This window comes from Ranitomeya imitator, chromosome 9 (genome assembly GCF_032444005.1).
Source record: "Ranitomeya imitator isolate aRanImi1 chromosome 9, aRanImi1.pri, whole genome shotgun sequence".
In the NCBI taxonomy this organism is placed as follows: Eukaryota; Metazoa; Chordata; class Amphibia; order Anura; family Dendrobatidae; genus Ranitomeya; species Ranitomeya imitator.
Genome location: NC_091290.1, coordinates 155950410 through 155971763, shown reverse-complemented (window position 1 = coordinate 155971763; position 21354 = coordinate 155950410). Strand labels below are relative to the sequence as shown.

General features: G+C 51.0%; 1 protein-coding gene across 3 annotated transcripts in view; it reads right to left on the bottom strand.

Moving 5' to 3' along the window:
• The window catches only part of KIFC3 (kinesin family member C3), a 33132-nt gene that overhangs the window by 9993 nt on the left and 1785 nt on the right, over nucleotides 1-21354 (bottom strand). For 2 of the 3 annotated variants that reach the window (XM_069739595.1, XM_069739596.1), the window contains exons 2-5: nucleotides 2662-3155; nucleotides 1656-1700; nucleotides 1290-1397; nucleotides 974-1195 (exon numbers count right to left, since the gene is read on the bottom strand). In XM_069739595.1, coding sequence (XP_069595696.1) covers nucleotides 974-1195; nucleotides 1290-1397; nucleotides 1656-1700; nucleotides 2662-3027 — 741 coding nt within the window. In that variant the 5' untranslated portion in view covers nucleotides 3028-3155. Of the gene's footprint in view, nucleotides 1-973; nucleotides 1196-1289; nucleotides 1398-1655; nucleotides 1701-2661; nucleotides 3156-18824; nucleotides 19034-21354 lie in introns of those variants that run through there. The other variant, XM_069739594.1, reaches the window with a different exon arrangement.

The following is a 21354-nucleotide window of genomic DNA, read 5'->3' as shown; positions in this document are numbered from 1 at the left end:
GTTTCATACCTGCACATCATACACGCTGCACATTTCATACCTGCACATCATACACGCTGCACGTTTCATACCTGCACATCATACACGCTGCACGTTTCATACCTGCACATCATACACGCTGCACGTTTCATACCTGCACATCATACACGCTGCACGTTTCATACCTGCGCATCATACACGCTGCACGTTTCATACCTGCGCATCATACACGCTGCACGTTTCATACCTGCGCATCATACACGCTGCACGTTTCATACCTGCGCATCATACACGCTGCACGTTTCATACCTGCGCATCATACACGCTGCACGTTTCATACCTGCGCATCATACACGCTGCACGTTTCATACCTGCGCATCATACACGCTGCACGTTTCATACCTGCGCATCATACACGCTGCACGTTTCATACCTGCGCATCATACACGCTGCACGTTTCATTCCTGCGCATCATACACGCTGCACGTTTCATACCTGCGCATCATACACGCTGCACGTTTCATATGCACTGCGCTATCATACCTACACATCATACACACACATATGTACACACAGTAACATCTTGACGACATTGAGATGTTATTCTTGCCTAAAATGTTCTTCACCTCCTCATGGCATCATCCAGCCCCATCAATAAGATGGTTCCTGTGGAGTTCCAGGAGTGTGATAGAGCCTCAGACACCAATAGACAAGCCATTTGTGTTATATCTATTGAATGAGACCTGCTCCGTTCATGGTGCATCATGTCCGTGAGGACCAGAACCTTTCAGGTAAGAATCAAGGTGATGTTTGTGCCTTTCCTGGATCTGCGGATGTGGGTGGCCTGGTGCCAGCGGGGTGCGACATTGGGGCAGACGTATAGTGGATGGGTCAGCAGTGGGATGGGGACAGTTGGGATAATGCTTTTTCCGCTCGTCAGCTGGCAGCCGGTACATTTTTGTATGTTTCTGGTAAGGCATGACACATGATTCACCTTTATTTGCGGCGGTTGGGTGAGCTGGCATTCCCTTAGTCTGCGATTCAGCCTCTCCTCTTCCTCCACCCGCTCACGTATGGAGTCCCTCACTCGCAGTTCGGCCTCGGCCAGCCTCTCTGCTTTCTGCTGAACCTCGTGTTGTAAAGTGCTAATGAGCGCCTTTCTCTCAGCCTCTTCGTGCTCCAGGTGCAGGAGACGCTGCCTCATGGCCTCCAGTTCCTGGATCACAAAAATAAAAGGCCGCTTATCACAGGAGATTGCCAGTGCGAGGTCTGACCACCGCTCTGAGGTGGCGGGGAGGGCAGGGTGTTACCTGACTACTTTCATTGTCCAGCTCGCTCCTGAGATGCTGCAGCTCCTGCCTCAGACGTCTGTTCTCTGACACCAGGAGGTCACGGTGCTTCTCCAAATCTGTGTCCCCCTAAAAGCAAAGGATGCGGCTTATTCCTGATTCCATATTAAAACTTTGGCCAAGAACGGTTCCTGGTTTTCCTGGATCTGCAGCGGATTACCGAGGGGTGTCCCTGTTTTCAGATTCTTGATTGCAAGATTCAGTATTCTCCATCATGTTTTTAATATGATAGATACCCAAATATTATCCCCTACTGGAGCTGACTGGATCAGTTGTGGGATTCAGATCCAGGACATATCTTTTATTCTCCTGCTAAGCTCAACTTACCATCTGAGGCCGAAGACTAGATATCTCCTCAACCTGGTGCTTCATCTGGAAAACACAAGCACAAAACCATGATTAACCACATAACCCATGATGGTGCCTTACAAGCCATAAGAATAACCACAAGACCCACAATAGCACTACACAAACCATAAGGAAGACAACAAGACCCACAATGGAGCCACACAAACCATAAGGAAGACAACAAGACCCACAATGGTGTCACACAAACCATAAGGAAGACAACAAGACTCACATTGGTACCACACAAACCATAAGGAAGACAACAAGACCCACAATGAAGCCACACAGACCATAAGGAAGACAACAAGACCCACAATGGAGCCACACAATCCATAAGAAAGACCACAAGACCCACAATGGTGCCAGACAAACCATAAGGAAGACAACACGACCACAATGGAGCCACACAGACCATAAGAATGACCACAAGACTCACATTAGTACCACACAAACCATAAGGAAGACAACAAGACCCACAATGAAGCCACACAATCCATAAGAATGACCACAAGACCCACATTCGTACCACACAAACCATAAGGAAGACAACAAGACCCACAATGAAGCCACACAAACCATAAGGAAGACAACAAGACCCACAATGAAGCCACACAATCCATAAGAAAGACCACAAGACCCACAATGGTGCCAGACAAACCATAAGGAAGACAACACGACCACAATGGAGCCACACAGACCATAAGAATGACCACAAGACTCACATTAGTACCACACAAACCATAAGGAAGACAACACGACCACAATGGAGCCACACAATCCATAAGAATGACCACAAGACCCACATTAGTACCACACAAACCATAAGGAAGACAACAAGACCCATAATGGAGCCACACAAAAAACTATCAGGAAGACGACAAGACCCATAATGACTACAAGATCCACATTGATGCCACACAAACCATAAGGAAGACAACAAGACCCACAATGTGCTACCCAAACCATAGTGGTGATCAGATCTCACCTCTAGAAGTTTCTTGCACATATCTTCATTTTCCTTCTGCTTCTTAATTAACATGTCCTGCATGTTGCACAACTTGATATGTAACATGTCTTCTTCCACACATCGTTCCTTTCCATTACCATGGCTATCACCTTCCAGCTGTCTGATTTCTGCTGGTTCATCACATTTGGTCTGTCTCTCGTCTTGTATTATGGGCTCTATCTGCAGTCTTGTTAGCTGCATCTGTACTTGGATGTCTCTGGGGGTCTCTTGTTGGTTGCTGAGCTCCGCCTGTCTCTTTCCTGGAGGGCTTTTCTCCTCGTGATGTGCTCTCCATGCTTGGACCTTTGCCATTGGTGGCCTCTGTGTTACCCTCAGATGCTGCATTAAATTGCTGTCCTGAGGACTTTGCTCGTCAAGGTCTGGGGATCTTTTTCCTTCATTTTTCCAGGGTCCCACCGTGATCAGGGGGCCTGGAGTACCATAAGTCCTCCCCAGTACACACCACCAGCAGCCTGGGATGGAGAAAATGGCAGAGGGTTAGAAAAAAGGTACACTGTGCAGGGGACAACACGTATGGACACCATGTCCCTGAAAGCCCTGCATTATACATATGCTCATGCCTAGGCTCTTTATAAGACATATGACCCCTAATAACCTATACATTATATACTGAGAAACACCCTTCACCCGACCCTATAGGTTACGTAGAAATAACAAGAAGCTTACATAAGCTAGACACCACCCACCCATAACCTTTACATGATAGGATATGATGACATGATATGATGATGTGGGGAAGGGAAGCAAAAGGCCAGAAAAAGGCTACGTTCACATTAGCGTCGCTGTTGCGTCGGCGACGCAGCGGCGACGCGCCCCTATGTTTAACATAGGGGACGCGTGCGTCTTTTTGCACGCGTTTTCCGACACGTGCGTCGTTTTAGACGCTAGCGTCGGACGCAAGAAAACGCTACAAGTTGCATTTTTCTTGCGTCCGATTTCGTCAAAAAACGACGCACGCGTCGCAAAACGCGCGCGTTTGCGCGCGTTTTTCCGTGCGTCGCGCGTTGCGTCGCCGACGCAGGGCGGCGCAACGCTAGTGTGAACGTAGCCAAAGACAAAAAAATCTAAATAATAAAAATATTGGAGGAAGAGAAACCAATCACAAACTAAAATGTTTCTATACGAATGCACAAAGCACGGGCAACAAACAAGGAGAATTGGAACTACTAACACAGGAGAAGAAATATAACGTCATTGGAATCACTGAAACTTGGTGGGATGATACACATGATTGGAATATAAGGCTAGAAAGAAACAACGTATTTGCAAGAAACACTTCATAAATGAGGAGGATGTGTTGCCTTGTATGTTAGAAAAGCATATATCTGCACAGAGATCCAAGCTTCAGAGACTGGGAGTTCTGTGGAAACTGGGTAGGAATACAAGGACAGAACAATGTAAAGGACACCAGTGTAGGCATTTACTACAGGCCGCCTGTACAAGCTGAAGATATCAATGAACTTTTTATGCTCCAAATGGCCAAATTCTCCAAAAAATATGACATAGTTGTTATGGGAGATTTCAACTTTCCAGACATTTGTTGGGAATCTCTCAGGCAAAACTAACAGGTCAAACAAATTTATATCCTCTCTTGCTGATTTTATCTTCCAAAAGGTAGGAGAGAAAACAAGGAGATGTGCTACCTTGGATCTTATCTTTATAAACAGGGAGGAACTGGTTGAGGAGGTAAAGGTGGCTTGGAGGAGGTAAAGGTGGCTAGGACCCTAGGAGGTAGCAGCCATGCTATTTTAGAATTTTGGATAAGTAGAGGAGGAAGACCTGTGATGACTCAAACTTCAAAGTTAGATTTCAGAAAGGCAGATTTTAAGGGACTCAGAAAGAGAATCGGAGGGATCCAATGGCTGGATATCCTTAAGGACAAAAATGTCCAGGAAGGATGGGAAATCTTGAAAAATTAGATTCTCAAAGCACAATCATTAACAATTCCAAAAAGAGGGAAGAATATGAAGCATTTAAGGAAACCAGGATGGATGAACACAAAACTTAAACACATGCTAAAAAGGAAGAAAGCAATGTTTCTCAAATGGAAAGAGGGAGGCATATCTAAAGAAGAATATAATGCTGTCTGCAGAACCTGCAGGGCACGAATCAGATTACCTAAAGCTGACAATAAATTAAGGCTTGCAAGAGACATCAAAAGCAATATGACAAAAGTAAAAGAAAAGTCAAAGATGCTATAGGATTTTTACAGGATGAAAATGATGAAATGGTAAGAAAGGATGTTGAGAAGGACGAACTTTTAAAATCCTATTTTGCATCTGTTTTCTCTCAGAAAGGAAATGTAACATCAACTGATTTTCACTGTCCTATTAAAGGATATCAATAAACAGAAAGATAGCGAGGGAATACTTGGCAAACATAAGTGAATTCAAGTCTCCAGGTCTAGATGAATTACACTCCAGAATACTGAAGGAGATGGCAGAAGAAATTTTTGAACCACTCTCCATACTCTTTGAAAATTCTTGGAGAACAGGAGAAGTCCCAGAAGACTGGAGAAGAGCAAATGTTGTTCCTATCTTCAAAACGGGGAAGAAGGTGGACCCAGGGAACTATAGGCCGGTGAGTCTGACTTCCATACCAGGAAAGATCTTTCAATAAATTATTAAACAACATGTATGTAAGTACCTGGATAAGAATTAAGTGATTAACCAGAGTCAGCATGGGATTGTAACTAATAAGTCATGTCAGACTAACTTAATTTCCTTCTATGACAGTATCACTGATTGGGTGGATTAGGGAAATGCTATAGATATAGTATATCTTGACTTCAGCAAAGTATTTGACAAAGTATCTCACATCATCCTTATTGAAAAAATGACTAAGTATGGAATGGACAAGGCAACTGTTAAATGGATTCATAACTGGCTTAGTGATCGGACCCAAAGAGTGGTCGTAAATGGCTGCACATCCAGTTGGAAGGATGTCTCAAGTGGGGTATCACAGGGTTCTGTCCTGGGCCCTATAGTGTTCAACATCTTTATCAATTATTTAGATGAAGGAATTGAGGGTAAACTGATTAAATTTGCTAATGACACAAAGCTAGCAGGGATAGCTAATACTAGAGAAGAGAATGAGGATTCAAAGGATATAAATAAACTGGAGCAGTGTGCAGCAACTAACAATGGTTTTTAATAAGGAAAAATGCAAAGTACTACATCTGGGCAATAAAAATGAAAAAAGCATATACAGAACGGGAGGAATAGGGCTAAGGAACAGCACATGTGAAAACTTGGAGTTCTAATAGATCACAGACTGCACGAGTCAACAGTGTGATGCAGCAGTCGAAAAGGCAAGCACAGTACTAGGATGTATTAACAGAAGCATACAGTCTAGATCACGTGAAGTCATTATTGCCCTCCACTCCTCTGTGGTCAGACCTCATCTGGAATACTGTGTCCAGTTTTGGGCACCACATTTTAAAAAAAGACATCAACAAAGTGGAGCAAGTTCAGAGAAGAGCGACCAGACTGGTGACCGGTCTGCAAACCATGTCCTATGAGGAACAGTTACAGGATTAGGGAATGTTTAGCTGCAAAAAAGACTGAGAGGAGACTTAATAGCTGTCTACAAATATCTCCAGGGCTGTCACATTGTAGAGGGATCTTTTATTCTCATTTGCACAAGGAAAGACTAGAAGCAATGGGATGAAACTGAATGGGAGGAGACATAGATTATATATTAGATAAAACTTTTTGACAGTGAGGGTGATCAATGAGTGGTACAGGAGGCCAGGAGAGGTGGTGAGTTCTCCTGCAATGGAAGTCTTCACACAGAGGCTGGACAGATATCTGTCTGAGATGATTTAGTGAATCCTGCTGTGAGCAGAGGGTTGGACCAGATGACCCAGGAGGTCCCTTCCAACTCTAACAGACTGCAGAGCTCATATGGGTGCAAGCTAGAAAAATACAGTTCAGTGCCCAATTCCCCCTGTGAAGAAACCAGATTGTATCTTAATTACCCAGACAGCTACGTTTTTGCATAAACAAAAGAACTTTTTTATCTGTATATTGGCTTGTGAATTTAAGTGTTTATGTCTGGTGGGTCAAAAAGACAGACTGCCCACTGATATACTATCTAACATACTGTGTAAGGGTACCGTCACACAGTGGCATTTTGATCGCTACGACGGCACGATTTGTGACGTTCCAGCGATCTCGCTGTGTCTGACACGCTCCTGCGATCAGGGACCCCGCTGAGAATCGTATGTCGTAGCAGATCGTTTGAAACTTTCTTTCGTCGTCTAGTGTCCCGCTGTGGCGGCATGATCGCATGGTGTAACAAAGGTGTGCACGATATTGTATAAGATGTGCGCATAGTAACCAATGGCTTCTACATCGCACATATGTCATGAAATTATCGCTCCAGCGTCGTACATTGCAAAGTGTGACAGCAGTCTACGACGCTGGAGCGATATTGTTACGATGCTGGAGCGTCACGGATCGTGCCGTCGTAGCGATCAAAATGCCACTGTGTGACGGTACCCTAAGTCTGTAATAGTGACTGTACATTGAGTGGGTTAAGCTTTGTTTATTGATGTGTGCTTATATGCTAATAGTGCTACTTAATCCCATCACCATTGTTTACCTTATCTTGATGTTGGACTGAAAGACCATGGGTAATTCTAAAAATGGCTTACATGCCTTGGGTATAAATTGACTCAGAGTTCACATCCTGGGAGTCTGAAGTAATACAGAGCTACCAGCTGGACATTCTGAAAACCACACTACAGACAGAAGAAAGGACTGCAGCCAATTCATCATGGCACCATCACGCGGGACACTGGTCTAGGATTCTATAGGATACAACCTAGGGGTTTTCGGCTCCGGTTGGAAGGACACAGATCTGATCCAGTGACCATCTCTGCACCATGGATATGTTTGGAGACAGCCAGGGTTGGGACCCGCTGGTCGCCTAGTTCCATGGAGATGGTCCGATAAGACAGGTGGTGACTCTCGTGTCAACTGGCTTTGGACCTTGTATGGACTCTATGGACAGTTCTTGGTCATCTCTCTATGCTTGTCGTTACCTCTTCTCTGTGCGTTCATCCACAGATGGAGTAGCGACCCTGGGAGCTCTGACATCATGTCAACTGGCTTTGGATCTTGTATAGACTCTATGGACAGTTCTTGGTCATCTCCCTATGCTTGTCGTTACCCCTTCTCTGTTCGTTCATCCACAGATGGAGTAGCGACCCTGGGAGCTCTGACATCATGTCAACTGGCTTTGGACCTTGTATGGACTCTATGGACAGTTCTTGGTCATCTCCCTACGCTTGTCGTTACCCCTTCTCTGTGCGTTCATCCACAGATGGAGTAGCGACCCTGGGAGCTCTGACATCGTGTCATACTGGAAATACGTGGAGACGCAGTGATATTTTATATGCGCCCATGTACCCATACAATTCCAGCCATGTTGGGATTGTTCTGTTTGCTATTGTGTGCTGTGGTTCAGTAAAGTATTGCCACACTATTTTACCTTGACCCTGTGTTGTCTGTGTAGTGTATTGCCCACTGGGAGATGGAGCGGGCATTCAGTGGTATGAGCCGTGGTCCATGCAGTCTTGCTAAAGACAACCGGGCCAGCGGACGAGAGCACCCACTGACCCCGCTTCTCCGTAACACCCTCCTCCCACTAACCGGGTGATGCACTAATTGGGACGCCCAACTGACCAATGGGAGTAAAGGGGAAGTGTCCTACAGCCACACCTACATGGGTTAAATCCAGATGCCCGGGGTCAGTGAATTCCTTTTTTTTTAACCCGACTCCTGTTCCTTAATTAGTACCGTGCCTATGATTCTATGAGCACCTGCAACTTTCTGACACCAACCCTGACTATATACAGACACCACCCACCCAGAGCCTATACAGGATATACAGACACCGCCCACCCAGAACCTATACACTATATACAGACACCGCCCACCCAGAACCTATACACTATATACAGACACCGCCCACCCAGAACCTATACACGATATACAGACACCGCCCACCCAGAACCTATACACGATATACAGACACCGCCCACCCAGAACCTATACACGATATACAGACACCGCCCACCCAGAACCTATACACGATATACAGACACCGCCCACCCAGAACCTATACAGGATATACAGACACCGCCCACCCAGAACCTATACAGGATATACAGACACCGCCCACCCAGAACCTATACACGATATACAGACACCGCCCACCCAGAACCTATACATGATATACAGACACCGCCCACCCAGAACCTATACAGGATATACAGACACCGCCCACCCAGAACCTATACACGATATACAGACACCGCCCACCCAGAACCTATACACGATATACAGACACCGCCCACCCAGAACCTATACAGGATATACAGACACCGCCCACCCAGAACCTATACAGGATATACAGACACCGCCCACCCAGAACCTATACACGATATACAGACACCGCCCACCCAGAACCTATACAGGATATACAGACACCGCCCACCCAGAACCTATACAGGATATACAGACACCGCCCACCCAGAACCTATACACGATATACAGACACCGCCCACCCAGAACCTATACATGATATACAGACACCGCCCACCCAGAACCTATACACGATATACAGACACCGCCCACCCAGAACCTATACACGATATATATACAGACACCGCCCACCCAGAACCTATACACGATATACAGACACCGCCCACCCAGAACCCATACAGGATATACAGACACCGCCCACCCAGAACCTATACAGGATATACAGACACCGCCCACCCAGAACCTATACAGGATATACAGACACCGCCCACCCAGAACCTATACAGGATATACAGACACCGCCCACCCAGAACCTATACAGGATATACAGACACCGCCCACCCAGAACCTATACAGGATATACAGACACCGCCCACCCAGAACCTATACAGGATATACAGACACCGCCCACCCAGAACCTATACAGGATATACAGACACCGCCCACCCAGAACCTATACAGGATATACAGACACCGCCCACCCAGAACCTATACAGGATATACAGACACCGCCCACCCAGAACCTATACAGGATATACAGACACCGCCCACCCAGAACCTATACAGGATATACAGACACCGCCCACCCAGAACCTATACACGATATACAGACACCGCCCACCCAGAACCTATACAGGATATACAGACACCGCCCACCCAGAACCTATACAGGATATACAGACACCGCCCACCCAGAACCTATACACTATATACAGACACCGCCCACCCAGAACCTATACAGGATATACAGACACCGCCCACCCAGAACCTATACAGGATATACAGACACCGCCCACCCAGAACCTATACAGGATATACAGACACCGCCCACCCAGAACCTATACAGGATATACAGACACCGCCCACCCAGAACCTATACAGGATATACAGACACCGCCCACCCAGAACCTATACAGGATATACAGACACCGCCCACCCAGAACCTATACAGGATATACAGACACCGCCCACCCAGAACCTATACAGGATATACAGACACCGCCCACCCAGAACCTATACACGATATACAGACACCGCCCACCCAGAACCTATACAGGATATACAGACACCGCCCACCCAGAACCTATACACGATATATATACAGACACCGCCCACCCAGAACCTATACAGGATATACAGACACCGCCCACCCAGAACCTATACACTATATACAGACACCGCCCACCCAGAACCTATACAGGATATACAGACACCGCCCACCCAGAACCTATACAGGATATACAGACACCGCCCACCCAGAACCTATACAGGATATACAGACACCGCCCACCCAGAACCTATACAGGATATACAGACACCGCCCACCCAGAACCTATACAGGATATACAGACACCGCCCACCCAGAACCTATACACGATATACAGACACCGCCCACCCAGAACCTATACAGGATATACAGACACCGCCCACCCAGAACCTATACAGGATATACAGACACCGCCCACCCAGAACCTATACACGATATACAGACACCGCCCACCCAGAACCTATACACGATATACAGACACCTCCCACCCAGAACCTATACATGATATACAGACACCGCCCACCCAGAACCTATACAGGATATACAGACACCGCCCACCCAGAACCTATACACGATATATATACAGACACCGCCCACCCAGAACCTATACACGATATACAGACACCGCCCACCCAGAACCTATACACTATATACAGACACCGCCCACCCAGAACCTATACACGATATATATACAGACACCGCCCACCCAGAACCTATACAGGATATACAGACACCGCCCACCCAGAACCTATACAGGATATACAGACACCGCCCACCCAGAACCTATACACTATATACAGACACCGCCCACCCAGAACCTATACAGGATATACAGACACCGCCCACCCAGAACCTATACAGGATATACAGACACCGCCCACCCAGAACCTATACACGATATACAGACACCGCCCACCCAGAACCTATACAGGATATACAGACACCGCCCACCCAGAACCTATACACGATATACAGACACCGCCCACCCAGAACCTATACATGATATACAGACACCGCCCACCCAGAACCTATACACGATATATATACAGACACCGCCCACCCAGAACCTATACACGATATACAGACACCGCCCACCCAGAACCTATACACGATATACAGACACCGCCCACCCAGAACCTATACACGATATATATACAGACACCGCCCACCCAGAACCTATACACGATATACAGACACCGCCCACCCAGAACCTATACAGGATATACAGACACCGCCCACCCAGAACCTATACAGGATATACAGACACCGCCCACCCAGAACCTATACACGATATATATACAGACACCGCCCACCCAGAACCTATACACGATATACAGACACCGCCCACCCAGAACCTATACACGATATACAGACACCGCCCACCCAGAACCTATACACGATATATATACAGACACCGCCCACCCAGAACCTATACATGATATACAGACACCGCCCACCCAGAACCTATACACGATATACAGACACCGCCCACCCAGAACCTATACATGATATACAGACACCGCCCACCCAGAACCTATACACGATATACAGACACCTCCCACCCAGAACCTATACATGATATACAGACACCGCCCACCCAGAACCTATACACGATATACAGACACCGCCCACCCAGAACCTATACACGATATATATACAGACACCGCCCACCCAGAACCTATACACGATATACAGACACCGCCCACCCAGAACCTATACAGGATATACAGACACCGCCCACCCAGAACCTATACAGGATATACAGACACCGCCCACCCAGAACCTATACATGATATACAGACACCGCCCACCCAGAACCTATACACGATATACGGACACCGCCCACCCAGAACCTATACATGATATACGGACACCGCCCACCCAGAACCTATACACGATATATATACAGACACCGCCCACCCAGAACCTATACACGATATACAGACACCGCCCACCCAGAACCTATACACGATATACGGACACCGCCCACCCAGAACCTATACACGATATACAGACACCGCCCACCCAGAACCTATACACGATATATATACAGACACCGCCCACCCAGAACCTATACACGATATACAGACACCGCCCACCCAGAACCTATACACGATATATATACAGACACCGCCCACCCAGAACCTATACATGATATACAGACACCGCCCACCCAGAACCTATACACGATATACGGACACCGCCCACCCAGAACCTATACACGATATACGGACACCGCCCACCCAGAACCTATACACGATATACGGACACCGCCCACCCAGAACCTATACACGATATACGGACACCGCCCACCCAGAACCTATACACGATATACGGACACCGCCCACCCAGAACCTATACACGATATACGGACACCGCCCACCCAGAACCTATACACGATATACGGACACCGCCCACCCAGAACCTATACACGATATACGGACACCGCCCACCCAGAACCTATACAGGATATACGGACACCGCCCACCCAGAACCTATACACGATATACAGACACCGCCCACCCAGAACCTATACACGATATACAGACACCGCCCACCCAGAACCTATACACGATATACAGACACCGCCCACCCAGAACCTATACACGATATACAGACACCGCCCACCCAGAACCTATACACGATATACAGACACCGCCCACCCAGAACCTATACACGATATACAGACACCGCCCACCCAGAACCTATACACGATATACAGACACCGCCCACCCAGAACCTATACACGATATATATACAGACACCGCCCACCCAGAACCTATACACTATATACAGACACCGCCCACCCAGAACCTATACATGATATACAGACACCGCCCACCCAGAACCTATACAGGATATACAGACACCGCCCACCCAGAACCTATACACGATATACAGACACCGCCCACCCAGAACCTATACACGATATACAGACACCGCCCACCCAGAACCTATACACGATATACAGACACCGCCCACCCAGAACCTATACAGGATATACAGACACCGCCCACCCAGAACCTATACAGGATATACAGACACCGCCCACCCAGAACCTATACACGATATACAGACACCGCCCACCCAGAACCTATACACGATATACAGACACCGCCCACCCAGAACCTATACACGATATACAGACACCGCCCACCCAGAACCTATACACGATATACAGACACCGCCCACCCAGAACCTATACAGGATATACAGACACCGCCCACCCAGAACCTATACAGGATATACAGACACCGCCCACCCAGAACCTATACACGATATATATACAGACACCGCCCACCCAGAACCTATACACTATATACAGACACCGCCCACCCAGAACCTATACAGGATATACAGACACCGCCCACCCAGAACCTATACAGGATATACAGACACCGCCCACCCAGAACCTATACATGATATACAGACACCGCCCACCCAGAACCTATACACGATATATATACAGACACCGCCCACCCAGAACCTATACACGATATACAGACACCGCCCACCCAGAACCTATACAGGATATACAGACACCGCCCACCCAGAACCTATACAGGATATACAGACACCGCCCACCCAGAACCTATACATGATATACAGACACCGCCCACCCAGAACCTATACACGATATATATACAGACACCGCCCACCCAGAACCTATACAGGATATACAGACACCGCCCACCCAGAACCTATACAGGATATACAGACACCGCCCACCCAGAACCTATACACGATATACAGACACCGCCCACCCATAACCTATACACTATATACAGACACCGCCCACCCAGAACCTATACAGGATATACAGACACCGCCCACCCAGAACCTATACAGGATATACAGACACCGCCCACCCAGAACCTATACACGATATACAGACACCGCCCACCCAGAACCTATACAGGATATACAGACACCGCCCACCCAGAACCTTTACACGATATACAGACACCGCCCACCCAGAACCTATACAGGATATACAGACACCGCCCACCCAGAACCTATACACGATATACAGACACCGCCCACCCAGAACCTATACAGGATATACAGACACCGCCCACCCAGAACCTATACAGGATATACAGACACCGCCCACCCAGAACCTATACACGATATACAGACACCGCCCACCCAGAACCTATACACGATATACAGACACCGCCCACCCAGAACCTATACAGGATATACAGACACCGCCCACCCAGAACCTATACACGATATACAGACACCGCCCACCCAGAACCTATACAGGATATACAGACACCGCCCACCCAGAACCTATACACTATATACAGACACCGCCCACCCAGAACCTATACACGATATACAGACACCGCCCACCCAGAACCTATACAGGATATACAGACACCTCCCACCCAGAACCTATACACGATATACGGACACCTCCCACCCAGAACCTATACACGATATACAGACTAGCAGAATTATTGAATTGTTTGCTGTCCTCAGTATCTGGTATCTGACCTCACAGGAAGGAATAACTGGGATCGTCAACAAGGAAACAGATGCCATTCTCATGAGCACAGAGGAATCTGTGCTTGTACTTATTACTACCCTCACTGTCCCCCAGCCTGCGCTCATTACTACCCTCACTGTCCCCCAGCCTGCCCTCATTACTACCCTCACTACCCCCCAGCCTGCTCTCATTACTACCCTCACTGTCCCCCAGCCTGCCCTCATTACTACCCTCACTGTCCCCCAGCCTGCCCTCATTACTACCCTCACTACCCCCCAGCCTGCTCTCATTACTACCCTCACTGTCCCCCAGCCTGCCCTCATTACTACCCTCACTGTCCCCCAGCCTGCCCTCATTACTACCCTCACTACCCCCCAGCCTGCTCTCATTACTACCCTCACTGTCCCCCAGCCTGCCCTCATTACTACCCTCACTGTCCCCCAGCCTGCCCTCATTACTACCCTCACTACCCCCCAGCCTGCTCTCATTACTACCCTCACTGTCCCCCAGCCTGCCCTCATTACTACCCTCACTACCCCCCAGCCTGCTCTCATTACTACCCTCACTGTCCCCCAGCCTGCCCTCATTACTACCCTCACTGTCCCCCAGCCTGCCCTCATTACTACCCTCACTGCCCCCAGCCTGCGCTCATTACTACCCTCACTGTCCCCCAGCCTGCCCTCATTACTACCCTCACTGCCCCCAGCCTGCCCTCATTACTACCCTCACTGCCCCCAGCCTGCCCTCATTACTACCCTCACTACCCCCCAGCCTGCCCTCATTACTACCCTCACTGCCCCCAGCCTGCCCTCATTACTACCCTCACTACCCCCCAGCCTGCTCTCATTACTACCCTCACTGCCCCCCAGCCTGCCCTCATTACTACCCTCACTGTCCCCCAGCCTGCCCTCATTACTACCCTCACTGTCCCCCAGCCTGCTCTCATTACTACCCTCACTGTCCCCCAGCCTGCGTTCATTACTACCCTCACTGCCCCCAGCCTGCTCTCATTACTACCCTCACTGTCCCCCAGCCTGCGTTCATTACTACCCTCACTGCCCCCAGCCTGCTCTCATTACTACCCTCACTGCCCCCCAGCCTGCGCTCATTACTACCTTCACTGCCCCCAGCCTGCGCTCATTACTGCCCTCACTGCCCCCCAGCCTGCGCTCATTACTACCCTCACTGTCCCCCAGCCTGCGCTCATTACTACCCTCACTGCCCCCAGCCTGCGCTCATTACTACCCTCACTGCCCCCAGCCTGCCCTCATTACTACCCTCACTACCCCCCAGCCTGCCCTCATTACTACCCTCACTGCCCCCAGCCTGCCCTCATTACTACCCTCACTGTCCCCCAGCCTGCTCTCATTACTACCCTCACTGCCCCCAGCCTGCCCTCATTACTACCCTCACTACCCCCAGCCTGCTCTCATTACTACCCTCACTGCCCCCCAGCCTGCTCCCATTACTACCCTCACTGTCCCCCAGCCTGCGCTCATTACTACCCTCACTGTCCCCCAGCCTGCGTTCATTACTACCCTCACTGCCCCCCAGCCTGCTCTCATTACTACCCTCACTGTCCCCCAGCCTGCGCTCATTACTACCCTCACTGCCCCCCAGCCTGCGCTCATTACTACCCTCACTGTCCCCAGCCTGCTCTCATTACTACCCTCACTACCCCCCAGCCTGCCCTCATTACTACCCTCACTGCCCCCCAGCCTGCCCTCATTACTACCCTCACTACCCCCCAGCCTGCTCTCATTACTACCCTCACTGTCCCCCAGCCTGCTCTCATTACTACCCTCACTGTCCCCCAGCCTGCTCTCATTACTACCCTCACTGCCCCCCAGCCTGCTCTCATTACTACCCTCACTGCCCCCAGCCTGCGCTCATTACTACCCTCACTGCCCCCCAGCCTGCTCTCCTTACTACCCTCACTGCCCCCAGCCTGCTCTCATTACTACCCTCACTGCCCCCAGCCTGCTCTCATTACTACCCTCACTGCCCCCCAGCCTGCCCTCATTACTACCCTCACTGCCCCCAGCCTGCGCTCATTACTACCCTCACTGCCCCCCAGCCTGCTCTCATTACTACCCTCACTGCCCCCCAGCCTGTTCTCATTACTAACCTCACTGCCCCCAGCCTGCTCTCATTACTACTCTCACTGCCCCCAGCCTGCGCTCATTACTACCCTCACTGCCCCCAGCCTGCGCTCATTACTACCCTCACTGTCCCCCAGCCTGTTCTCATTACTACCTTCACTGCCCCCAGCCTGCTCTCATTACTACTCTCACTGCCCCCAGCCTGCGCTCATTACTACCTTCACTGCCCCCAGCCTGCCCTCATTACTACCCTCACTGCCCCCAGCCTGCGCTCATTACTACCCTCACTGCCCCCCAGCCTGCGCTCATTACTACCCTCACTGCCCCCCAGCCTGCTCTCATTACTACCCTCACTGCCCCCCAGCCTGTTCTCATTACTACCTTCACTGCCCCCAGCCTGCTCTCATTACTACTCTCACTGCCCCCAGCCTGCGCTCATTACTACCTTCACTGCCCCCAGCCTGCGCTCATTACTACCCTCACTGCCCCCCAGCCTGCGCTCATTACTACCCTCACTGTCCCCCAGCCTGCGCTCATTACTACCCTCACTGTCCCCCAGCCTGCGCTCATTACTACCCTCACTGCCCCCCAGCCTGCTCTCATTACTACCCTCACTGTCCCCCAGCCTGCGCTCATTACTACCCTCACTGCCCCCCAGCCTGCACTCATTACTACCCTCACTGTCCCCCAGCCTGCCCTCATTACTACCCTCACTACCCCCCAGCCTGCTCTCATTACTACCCTCACTGCCCCCCAGCCTGCTCCCATTACTACCCTCACTGTCCCCCAGCCTGCGCTCATTACTACCCTCACTGTCCCCCAGCCTGCTCTCATTACTACCCTCACTGCCCCCCAGCCTGCGCTCATTACTACCCTCACTGCCCCCCAGCCTGCTCTCATTACTACCCTCACTGTCCCCCAGCCTGCGCTCATTACTACCCTCACTGTCCCCCAGCCTGCTCCCATTACTACCCTCACTGTCCCCCAGCCTGCGCTCATTACTACCCTCACTGTCCCCCAGCCTGCTCTCATTACTACCCTCACTGCCCCCCAGCCTGCGCTCATTACTACCCTCACTGCCCCCCAGCCTGCTCTCATTACTACCCTCACTGTCCCCCAGCCTGCTCTCATTACTACCCTCACTGTCCCCCAGCCTGCTCTCATTACTACCCTCACTGTCCCCAGCCTGCGCTCATTACTACCCTCACTGTCCCCCAGCCTGCGCTCATTACTACCCTCACTGTCCCCCAGCCTGCGCTCATTACTACCCTCACTGTCCCCCAGCCTGCGCTCATTACTACTCTCACTGTCCCCAGCCTGCCCTCATTACTACCCTCACTGTCCCCCAGCCTGCGCTCATTACTACTCTCACTGTCCCCCAGCCTGCTCTCATTACTACTCTCACTGTCCCCCAGCCTGCGCTCATTACTGCCCTCACTGCCCCCCAGCCTGCGCTCATTACTGCCCTCACTGTCCCCCAGCCTGCGCTCATTACTACCCTCACTGCCCCCAGCCTGCGCTCATTACTACCCTCACTGTCCCCCAGCCTGCGCTCATTACTACCCTCACTGTCCCCCAGCCTGCGCTCATTACTACCCTCACTGTCCCCCAGCCTGCTCTCATTACTACCCTCACTGCCCCCAGCCTGCGCTCATTACTACCCTCACTGTCCCCCAGTCTGCTCTCATTACTACCCTCACTGTCCCCCAGCCTGCGCTCATTACTACCCTCACTGTCCCCCAGCCTGCGCTCATTACTACCCTCACTGTCCCCCAGCCTTCTCTCCTTATCCAGAAGGTCACATTCCTGTAGAAATCATTCTTGCATTGTTAATCATTCAACTGCTGGAATTCCTAAGAGAAGTCCTGCTGTTAACCCTTCCAGCTCCTGCACAGGCAGAGAGTCGCCCTGTGCCCCTCACCCACCTTCACTGCAGATCCCAGCAAAGTTACAGAGAGCACAGCCAGGTCCATGACAAACTTTAGACAGGAAAGTGAGAGAAGGACAAAGAGAGGGAGAAAGAGAAGCAGGGGCGGGAGCAACCACAACTACTACCCACATCAGGGAGGAGGGGGCAGCGACAGCTACTTCCATCATCAGGGAGGAGGGGGCAGCGACAGCTACTTCCATCATCAGGGAGGAGGGGGCAGCGACAGCTACTTCCATCATCAGGGAGGAGGGGGCAGCGACAGCTACTTCCATCATCAGGGAGGAGGGGGCAGCGACAGCTACTTCCATCATCAGGGTGGAGGGGGCAGCGACAGCTACTTCCATCATCAGGGAGGAGGGGGCAGCGACAGCTACTTCCATCATCAGGGAGGAGGGGGCAGCGACAGCTACTTCCATCATCAGGGAGGAGGGGGCAGCGACAGCTACTTCCATCATCAGGGAGGAGGGGGCAGCGACAGCTACTTCCATCATCAGGGTGGAGGGGGCAGCGACAGCTACTTCCATCATCAGGGAGGAGGGGGCAGCGACAGCTACTTCCTTCATCAGGGAGGAGTGGGCAGCGACAGCTACTTCCATCATCAGGGAGGAGTGGGCAGCGACAGCTACTTCCATCATCAGGGTGGAGGGGGCAGCGACAGCTACTTCCATCATCAGGGAGGAGGGGGCAGCGACAGCTACTTCCTTCATCAGGGAGGAGTGGGCAGCGACAGCTACTTCCATCATCAGGGAGGAGGGGGCAGCGACAGCTACTTCCTTCATCAGGGAGGAGGGGGCAGCGACAGCTACTTACATCATCAGGGAGGAGGGGGCAGCGACAGCTACTTACATCATCAGGGAGAAGGGGGTGATGACAGCTACTGCCCCCATCTGGGAAGAGGGGCAACAGCTTCTACCCCCATCAGGGAGGAGGGAGCAAAAACAACTATTACCCATGTGCCAGCAGTATTCCCAGCTCTGTGTGGCCCGTGTGCTGGCGGTATTCTCTGCTCTGTGTGGCCCGTGTGCTAGGGGTATTCTCTGCTCTGTGTGGCCCGTGTGCTAGCGGTATTCTCTGCTCTGTGTGGCCCGTGTGCTGGTGGTATTCTCTGCTCTGTGTGGCCCGTGTGCTGGCGGTATTCTCTGCTCTGTGTGGCCCGTGTGCTGGCGGTATTCTCTGCTCCGTGTGGCCCGTGTGCTGGCGGTATTCTCTGCTCTGTGTGGCCCGTGTGCTGGCGGTGTTCTCTGCTCTGTGTGGCCCGTGTGCTAGCGGTATTCTCTGCTCTGTGTGGCCCATGTGCTGGCGGTGTACCTGGCTCTGTGTGAGCCGTGTGCTGGCGGTATTCTCTGCTCTGTGTGGCCCGTGTGCTAGTGGTATTCTCTGCTCTGTGTGGCCCGTGTGCTAGTGGTATTCTCTGCTCTGTGTGGCCCGTGTGCTAGGGGTATTCTCTGCTCTGTGTGGCCCGTGTGCTAGCGGTATTCTCTGCTCTGTGTGGTCCGTGTGCTGGTGGTATTCTTTGCTCTGTGTGGCCCGTGTGCTAACGGTATTCTCTGCTCTGTGTGGCCCGTGTGCCGGCGGTATTCTCTGCTCTGTGTGGCCCGTGTGCTAGTGGTATTCTCTGCTCTGTGTGACCCGTGTGCTGGTGGTATTCTTTGCTCTGTGTGGCCCTTGTGCTAACGGTATTCTCTGCTCTGTGTGGCCCGTGTGCTAGTGGTATTCTCTGCTCTGTGTGACCCGTGTGCTGGTGGTATTCTTTGCTCTGTGTGGCCCGTGTGCTAACGGTATTCTCTGCTCTGTGTGGCCCGTGTGCCGGCGGTATTCTCTGCTCTGTGTGGCCCGTGTGCTAGTGGTATTCTCTGCTCTGTGTGGCCCGTGTGCTAGCGGTATTCTCTGCTCTGTGTGGTCCGTGTGCTGGCGGTTTTCCCGGCTCTGTGTGGCCTGTGTGCTAGTCGTATTCCCTGCTCTGTGTGGCCCGTGTGCTAGTGGTACTCTCTGCTCTGTGTGGCCCGTGTGCTGGCGGTATTCTCTGCTCTGTGTGGCCCGTGTGCTAGCGGTATTCCCTGCTCTGTGTGGCCCGTGTGCTAGCGGTATTCTCTGCTCTGTGTGGCCCGTGTGCCGGCGGTATTCTCTGCTCTGTTATGTCCCGTGTGCTGGTGGTATTCTCTGCTCTGTGTGGCCCGTGTGCTGGCGGTATTCTCTGCTCTGTGTGGCCCGTGTGCTAGCGGTATTCTCTGCTCTGTGTGGCCCGTGTGCTAGTGGTATTCCCTGCTCTGTGTGGCCCGTGTGCTAGCGGTATTCTCTGCTCTGTGTGGCCCGTGTGCCGGCGGTATTCTCTGCTCTGTTATGTCCCGTGTGCTAGTGGTATTCTCTGCTCTGTGTGGCCCGTGTGCTGGCGGTATTCTCTGCTCTGTGTGGCCCGTGTGCCGGCGGTATTCTCTGCTCTGTGTGGCCCGTGTGCTAGGGGTATTCTCTGCTCTGTGTGGCCCGTGTGCTAGTGGTATTCTCTGCTCTGTGTGGCCCGTGTGCTG